The following is an 8503-nucleotide window of genomic DNA, read 5'->3' as shown; positions in this document are numbered from 1 at the left end:
GATATGCATGCTTGAAACATGTTAAAGATACAAATAACCTATGGATCCAGACCTTTTAACGAGAACAACATTAAATTCTCAAGTGAACGTACAGTGGGATATTTACCCGAGTCAAACAAGCCATTATTTTGCCCATTTACAAAAAGTTGACCTAACGTTCATAGATGATTGTAAATTGATTTATCTGTTATGGTCCCTAGCCATGGATCTAGTAACTCGGCGAGTCAAATAAGGATCCAGCACTGTTAGAGGGTTTCTTAACACATTTTTGTGAAAAGAAACTATCTTTTACTTCTCTCACACGTTATAATTGAAAAGGAGTTTCCTTTTCTCAATTATAGATGCACCCATTCAATCAAGAAACTGTTTAAGGATCCAATTATAAACCCTACTTTATACCTCACGTCAATGAGTAGGGTTTCTGAATTCATGGAACTACCAATGATGTATGTAAAGAAGGCAGTCTATAGCTCTTCTAAACTCGGAAAAGATAGATAAAAATATCTCTTGAAGACCTCCTTCAATCGGCAACTCGAAAACCCCTTTCTTGATGCTAAGGCTCGCGCAAAACTTCCTTCCCTCACTGCTGGTTCATGGAAGAGATGGATAATTATTGAAGCTTGGAAGAGAAGGCTGATTCCTCTTCCTTTTCCTTCCAGCATCTCCTCAAAGACTCCCCAATTGATGCAGCAAACCACCAAGGATAGTTCACGCCAAGAACCCTAGGATAGGGAACCTAGCAAGAACCTAATTACTCTATTTTACTCTAAATCCGAACTTACCTTATTTCTTATTCCCTACCCTTTAAATAGGGTCATTCACGCCAAGATAGGTTAGGGTTGGGTTTATAAATCCCAACTATACCCCTACCTTCAAGTCTAATTACATAATCAATCAAATTCGAAATTAAAAGCAACATAAGTAATAAAATTAAAATTAGGTGACTTGGTGAGTCATTGTCTCCTCCTCTGAGTGACTCAGTGTGCTATTGAGTCTATAACATCTGCCTCCCCTTGGAGAAAGAGCTTGTCCTCAAGCTTGTAAGCTGGATAGACCTGTTTGAAGGTCTCTAACAGCTCCCATGTCGCTGCCTCGGGGTCTGTAGCAGTCCACTGCATGAGGATGTCCCACTGGTCATTCATCACATGCTCCCGTAACACCACGTAGGGTGTCAGAATGACATGGCCATTGTCCACTGGAGGAAGGAACGGTGGAGAAGAAGGGGCTGGCCCCTTGTGAGGTTTCAATAGTGAGACATGAAACACATCATGCAGCTTCACTATGTCCGACAATTTTAATTGATACGCCACCTGCCCGACGCATCAAATAATGGCAAAGGGCCCAAAGTACTTGGGGGATAGCTTATGGCGTGCTGGCCCGACGAGAGAGTGCTATCGGTACTGCTAGAGACGTAGCCACACATAGTCCCAAAACACATATGAGACATCCCGGTGGCCCTTGTTGTAAGTCATAGTCATCCGGTCTTGAGCCTTTTGTAGCCGGTCTGTAAACGTCTTCAACACCTGATCTCGATCTATGAGTGCCTCATCAATGGCATCCACACGGGTGGTGCCTCTGGTATAAGAGAGAAGCCTCGGGGGGTCCCTCCCATAAAGAACCCAGAAAGGAAAGGACTGCAAGGCCAAGTGGAATGAAGTGTTATAACAGTATTCTGCCCAGGGTAGCCATTGAACCCACTATTTCGGTTGATCTCCCACTAAACACCGGAGATACATCTCGATGGTCCGATTAACCACCACGGTTTGGCCACAATTGCGGAATTCACACCTTGCAAACTTTGAGCCGTTCTAGTATGTAAATAAATTGCTAATATGGTCCAAGTAATAAATGCCCAAGTTTCCTTAGGGTCCCAATTCCAATAAGATCCCCATGCCTCATTAGCCTATACTGCTCCCGAAAGAATACCTATGGTTAAAAAAGTAAATCCTAGACTAATAACACGATAACTCCAATGATCCAACCGTCGAGTAAATTGATACTTGTGATAATTTCTAAATAAAAGAAAGTAGGTGCTTTGTAAAACACTTCCTTTTTCATTTAAGTATTGTATCCCATCAAAATAAAATTATCCAATTAGTAAATTTTTACTTTTATCAAAAATATCTATGTTTTTATCTAAGTGTAATGACTAAAAGAGCTACTGATAATAACGATCCGCATAAAAGAGTTGTCTGAGGGTGATATGCGGAGGAAAATTTCAGTTGCGTTCCACTCAGTCGAAACAGTTTCCTCCAGAAAGTACTCGTGAAAACCGCTTCCCAGTCACTCACAATAGATTCAGGAAGCCATGTAAGCGTACAATATGCTCCAAGAAGGTGTGAGCCATGTGAGCTGTCGTGTAGGGGTGAGCCATCGGGATAAAATGACCATACCTGGAGAAGTGATCAACCACCACAAACATAACAGACTTCCCGGCTGAGAGGGGCAGACCCTCCACGAAGTCCATTGAAATATCTACCCATACCTGAGTAGGGAGAACGAGAGGCTGGAGAATACCTACAGGACTCAAATGATTTGATTTGTTCCTTTGACATACCTGACAATCGGAGACATATGTAGTAATGGAAGACTTCATAGCTGGCCAATAGAAATCCGCCCGAATACGCCACAATGTCTTCTGTAACCCCTCATGGGTAGAATCATGATAAGCTGAGAGAATGGCTGGAATCAACTTGGACGTGGTTAGAAGGTAAATCTGCTGCTTATAGCAAATTAGTGAATCCTGAATGGACCACTTAGAATCCATCTCCCCATTGGAAATTTTGCGGTGCAGCTCCTGTAGTGCTGGAAGTGTGGAATGCGCATCACAGACCATGTCTAGAATGAGAAAACGCGGCTAGCTGATGGCATAGACGAGCTGCTGATGTTTAAAACATCTAGACAAGGCATCCACCGCCTTGTTTAATCGTCCGCATGATACTCCACTAAGAAATCAAAGCCCATCAACTTACTAATCCAATGTTGCTGTGGTGATGTTGTGAGACACTGCTCAAGTAAGAACTTGAGACTATAATGATCTGCGGATGAGAAAAGTACATCCCCATAAATACGACCACTAGTGTTGGACCTCCTTGGCCAACCCGATCAGCTCGCATTTATATGCAGCCAATTTTTTATAACGAGAGGCCAACTATTGACTGAAATAAGCAATGGGGTAGGAGTTTTGATGCAACATGGCCCCAGTGCCCCCACCAGAAGCATCACATTCTATCACAAACAAGTCATCAAATTTTGGAAGCTGTAGCACTGGTGTAGATGCAAGAGCATTCTTGAGTGCGTCAAATGCCATGGAAGCCTCCTCGTTCCATTGAAAGGAATTATTTTTAAGAAGGTTAGTCAAAGGTGCTGCCAACGGACCAAAACTCTAAATAAATTTCCAGTAATAGCCTGCCAGACCAAAGAATTCGCGTATTGTTGAGCAAGACTGAGGTTGTGGCTACTCACTAATGGCTTGAATCTTCTCGGGATCAACAGTGACCCCCTCATGGGAAATAATGTGGCCCAGGTAAGCAACATGAGATGCCCCAAAGGAGCATTTGAACTTCTTCAAATATAATTAGTGTGCTCGCAATAAATCAAATACAATTCTCAAATGTGCTAAGTGGTCATCTCAAGATTTTCTATATATGAGTATATCATAAAAAAACAAGTATGAATTTCCGAAGGTAAGAGCTAAATACCTCATTCATCAGCGCCTGGAAAGTAGAAGGAGCATTTGATAGCCCAAAAGGCATGACCACAAATTCAAAGTGGACGTGATGTGTTCGGAATGTCATCTTTTTAATATCTGCTGGATGCATGCGAATCTGATGATACCCAGACAGTAAGTCTAAATTTGTGAAGACCCATGATCCATGTAGCTCATCGAGGAGCTCCTCCACCACTAGAATGGGAAAATTGTCTTTCACTGTCAGCGAGTTCAACTCATGATAAACAACACAAAAGCGCCAAGTCCCATCAAGTTTCTTCATGAGCAGAACTGGTGAAGAGAAGGGGGACCTACTGCTGTGAATAAGGCCCTGTTGTAGCATCGCCTGAGGCTATCTTTCAATCTCAACTTTCTGGAGGTGAGGGTACAGATATGGATGAACAACTACCATATCTGACCCTGGTTTCAAACATATACAGTGATCACACTGTCTGAGCGGGGGGAACCCTGCAGGCTCACAGAAAAGGTCGGAGAACTCATCAATAAGACCATCAATCCTGCCTGTTGAATTATCTGGGGCAATCAGAGAATGAATGTGTTGTTGTGTTTCTGTTTGACTTCCTTGTAGGAGCACTTGGCTACCACGTAGGACAAAACTCATTGTCAATGCAGAAAAGTCCCACAAAATGGGTCCCAATATTTGTAACCATTTGATTCCCAACACCATATGAAAACCAGCCAGAGGAATAACAAAAAACTCAGCATGAAACAAAGTAATGCCAATAGTAAAATTTACCGCCTTGCTGATTCTGTAGCTAGGAACCTCCTCCCCATTGGCCACTGAGACTGTGGTTGTCGGATGGGGAAGAATTTGTAACTGCATGTGTTGGGCTGCAGTCAAACTAAGAAAATTTTGGGTGCTCCCCGAGTTCACTAGGCCCATGAGATCCCGATCGAAGATCTGAGCTCTAACTTGCATGGTTTTGGGCGACTTTTGCCTAATAATTGCATGCAAGGAAATTTTCGGTGGTGCTTCCTCTATCATATCCTTTGTCACCTCGATATCATCATCTTCAACCATATCAATTAAAAACAATCTTTTGCACTGATGACCAACCCAATATGGTTCATCATACTTGTAACACAGATTTTTGGACCGCCTCTCCATCATCGCAGCACTTGTCAATTTTTTTATGTACTGAGGTGGATGACTGCTCGATTTCGTATCCCCTAGTAAAGTGGTGCTCGGAGTGTGTCTAGGAGGAGGTGTTGTGGTCCGAACCCCCTGAGGATAACTACGTCTGATATGCCAGGTGGTGGAAGTGCTCCTCTCCCCTAACCATGTGGGTCATCTGTGCAGGGCCTTCTATCACAGTTCTAAAGCACAGGCTACATTCATCGCATGTGATAATGTAATCGGTGCTTAGAGCTCCACCTCAAGCTTTAAAGCCTCCATCAGGCCTGTTGTAAATAATGCACTTGCTGGTCCACTTGTACCATACTGTTTGCTCATGCTAAATTTTCCTGGAACAGTTTTTGGTATTGCTCCACAGAACCAGTTTGTCGTAACAGAACCAAATCACCCAAAGGATTGCTGTACACCGGAGGACCAAAATGAAGAGAGCATAAATTCATAAATTCTTCCTACTCCACAACTGGTCTATCCGCCTCAACTTGTTGATACCAGAGTTGTGCTTCTCCCAGTAAGTGGAAAACAGCCATCCCCACTTTATCATACACTGGTACTCGTTGATGGGCAAAAAAAAATTTTGCAGTGATATAGCCATACCAAAGGGTCTTCTGACCCATTATAAGTGGGAAATTCGAGTTTAGTGTACCTAGATATTGTGCCTCCACCCTGGTGGAAGGGTCCCCCCGGGAAGAAGGGTCCTTGCTGGCCAGGTACAGTGCCTCCCCCCTGGTTGAAGGGTCCCCCCAGGATAAAGGGTCCTTGCTGGCCAAAGAAACTAGTGCGCCTCATAGACTCTTCTCCCCCTCTGTTATATGAGTGGTCCCCTCCTCTTTGCTTTGGAGTTGTGTTCCTTCCAGTAGTCTGACCAGTCTCCATGCTGTCCATTCTTCCATTCAAGGTCTCCACATCGATATCAACTTTAGAGAACCTCTCCTCCAATTTAGTAAATCTTTTCTCATTATCTGCATTGCCTTTGAGGATAGCTTCAAGCAATTCATGGCTGCAGATATTTGCCAGGTTGCCCTGCTTTGATACCAAGTTGTTATGGTCCCTAGCCATGGATCTAGTAACTCGATGAGTCAAATAAGGATCCAGCACTGTTAGAGGGTTTCTTAACACGTTTTTGTGAAAAGAAACTCTCTTTTATTTCCCTCACACACTATAATTGAAAAGGAGTTTCCTTTTCTCAATTATAGATGCACCAATTCATTCAAGAGATTGTTTAAGGATCCAATTGCGAAACCCCACTTTATACCTCACGTCAATGAGTAGGGTTTCTGAATTCATGCAACTACCAATGTTGTATGTAAAGAAGGCAGTCTACAGCTCTTCTAAACTCGGAAAAGATAGATAAAAATACCTCTTGAAGACCTCCGTCAATCAACAACTCAAAAATCCCTTTCTTGATGCTAAGGCTTACACAAAACCTCCTTCCCTCACTGCTGGTTCGTGGAAGAGATGGATAACTATTGCAGCTTGGAAGAGAAGGCTGATTCCTCTTCCTTTTCCTTCCAAGATCTCCTCAAAGACTCCCCAATGGATGTAGCAAACCACCAAGGATAGTTCACGCCAAGAACCCTAGGATAGGGAACCTTGCAAGAAACTAATTACTCTATTTTACTCTAAATCCGAACTTACCTTATTTTTCATTCCTTACCTTTTAAATAGGCTCATTCACACCATGATAGGTTAGGGTTAGGCTTATAAATCCCACCTATACACCTACCTTCAAGTCTTATTACATAATCAATCAAATTCGAAATTAATAGACACACAAGTAATAAAAGTAAAATTAGGTGACTTGGTGAGTCATTGTCTCCTCCTCTGAGTGACTCGGTGTGCTATTGAGTCCATACCATTATCATGCGTAACGGGCTATATTTTTTTAAGGAATGACTTATAGATTGAATGTCAACACTAAGTTAAAAATCCCCCGGCTCCCCCTTTTCCCGATGAAAGCAGAACTGGATATATAAAAACTAAAAAGAGTTTACAATCCCTAAAAATCACAGACACTTTTTGGAATTATCCCTCTCTACATTTGTGCATTTTGCATTTCCATCTTAGATCTATACTTTTTTCTTAAATAAAAACTAGAGTTTTCACTTTCCCTTCATCTCGAAAACAAAAAAGTGACTAAAGGCAAATAGATCACAACAAAATGAAAATTTTAGAGTTTATGTATGGAAAGAATTTAAAGCAATAAACAAATGTACGTAAAGATAATTTATTCATACACCACAAATGAACACAAAATTTTTGTTATCCAAGTTTGGAAAATTCAACTTGTTCAACCCTAATAGCTCGGAATTTTATAAGAAAGAGATTTTTCAACACAAGTTTTAAAACATGGATATGCATGCTTGAAACATGTTAAAGATGCTAATGACCTAAGGATCCAAACCTTTTAAAGAGAATAACATTATTCCCAAGTGAACGTGTAGTGGGATATTTACCCAAGTCAAACAAGCCATTATTTTGCCCATTTAAAAAAAGTTGACCTTACGATCATAGATTATTGTAAAGTGATTTATCATGAGTAACGGACTATTTTTTTAAGGAATGACTTATGGATTGGGAGTCAACACTCAGTTAAAAATCCCTCGACTCCCCCTTTTCTTGACGATTGCAGAACCTGATATATAAAAAAAAATAGTTTACAATCCCTATAAATTGTAGAAAAGTTTTGGAATAATCACTCTCTACATTTTTGCATTGTGCATTTCCATTTTAGATGTATACTTTTTTCTTAAATCAAAACTTGAGTTTTCACTTTCCCTTCATCTCGTTAACAAAAAAAAAAAGAGAAATGGAAAATAGATCACAACAAAATGAAAATTTTCGAATATATGTTTGAAAAGACTTTAAAGCAATAAACAATTGTAAGTAAAAATAATTTATTCACGCACCACAAATGAACACAAAATTTTTGTTATCCAAGTTTGGGAAATACCACTAGTTCAACCCTAATAGCTCGAAATTTTATAAGAAAGAGATTTTTCTGCACATGTTTTAAAAAATGGATATGCATACTTGAAACATGTTAAAGATGCAAATGACCTATGGATCCAAACTTTTTAAAGAGAATAGCATTAAATTCTCAAGTGAACGTGGAATGGGATATTTACCTGAGTGAACCAAACCATTATTTTGCCCATTTACAAAAAGCTGACCTGACGATCATAGAATTAAAGTGATTTGTCATGTGTAACGGGCTATATTTTTGTAAGGAATGACATATGGATTGGGAGTCTACACTCAATTAAAAATACCCCGCCACCCCTTTTTCCCGACAATTGTAGAACATGATATATAAAAACTAAAAAGAGTTTACAATCCCTAAAAATTACAGACACTTTTTGGAATTATCTCTCTCTATAGTTTTGCATTGCGTATTTCCATTTTAGAAGTATACTTTTTTCTTAAATCAAAACATGAGTTTTCACTTCCCCTTCATCTCGTAAACAAAAAAAAGAGATAGAAGGCACATAGATCACAACAAAATGAAAATTTTAGAGTTTATGGATGGAAAGATTTTAAAGCAATAAACAAATGTAAATAAAGAAAATTTATTCACATCCACAAATGAACACAAAAGTTTTGTTATCCAAGTTTGGGAAATTCCACTAGTTCAACCCTAA

General features: G+C 40.2%; 1 protein-coding gene across 1 annotated transcript; it reads right to left on the bottom strand.

Moving 5' to 3' along the window:
- Positions 1–400: 400 nt before the first annotated feature.
- Positions 401–3116, bottom strand: LOC137963183 (uncharacterized). The gene is made up of 9 exons (XM_068810354.1): positions 2973–3116; positions 2558–2857; positions 2394–2485; positions 2173–2275; positions 1724–1903; positions 1422–1634; positions 1056–1310; positions 516–662; positions 401–421 (listed from the first exon to the last, which is right to left on the bottom strand). Exons 1-9 carry the CDS (start codon positions 3114–3116, stop codon positions 401–403), a joined length of 1455 nt encoding a protein of 484 aa, XP_068666455.1.
- Positions 3117–8503: the final 5387 nt, after the last annotated feature.

Source organism: Aristolochia californica, unplaced genomic scaffold (assembly GCF_029961685.1).
Source record: "Aristolochia californica isolate CCGP_79_NKW_82.1479 unplaced genomic scaffold, dmAriCali1.0.hap1 SCAF_4, whole genome shotgun sequence".
Classification (NCBI taxonomy): domain Eukaryota; kingdom Viridiplantae; phylum Streptophyta; class Magnoliopsida; order Piperales; family Aristolochiaceae; genus Aristolochia; species Aristolochia californica.
Note: the sequence above shows the minus strand (reverse complement) of the source record. Positions and strands in the feature narration are given on the sequence as shown.

Coding starts and splice junctions, on each gene's coding strand:
- LOC137963183 (XM_068810354.1), bottom strand. CDS start 3,116: ATGCGAGCTGATCGGGTTGGCCAAGGAGGTCCAACACTAGTGGTCGTA. Junction 1,904..2,172: donor ACAACTCTTTTATGCGGATC/GTTATTATCAGT, acceptor GGAGCAGTATAG/GCTAATGAGGCATGGGGATC. Junction 1,311..1,421: donor CATATGTGTTTTGGGACTAT/GTGTGGCTACGT, acceptor TGCGTCGGGCAG/GTGGCGTATCAATTAAAATT.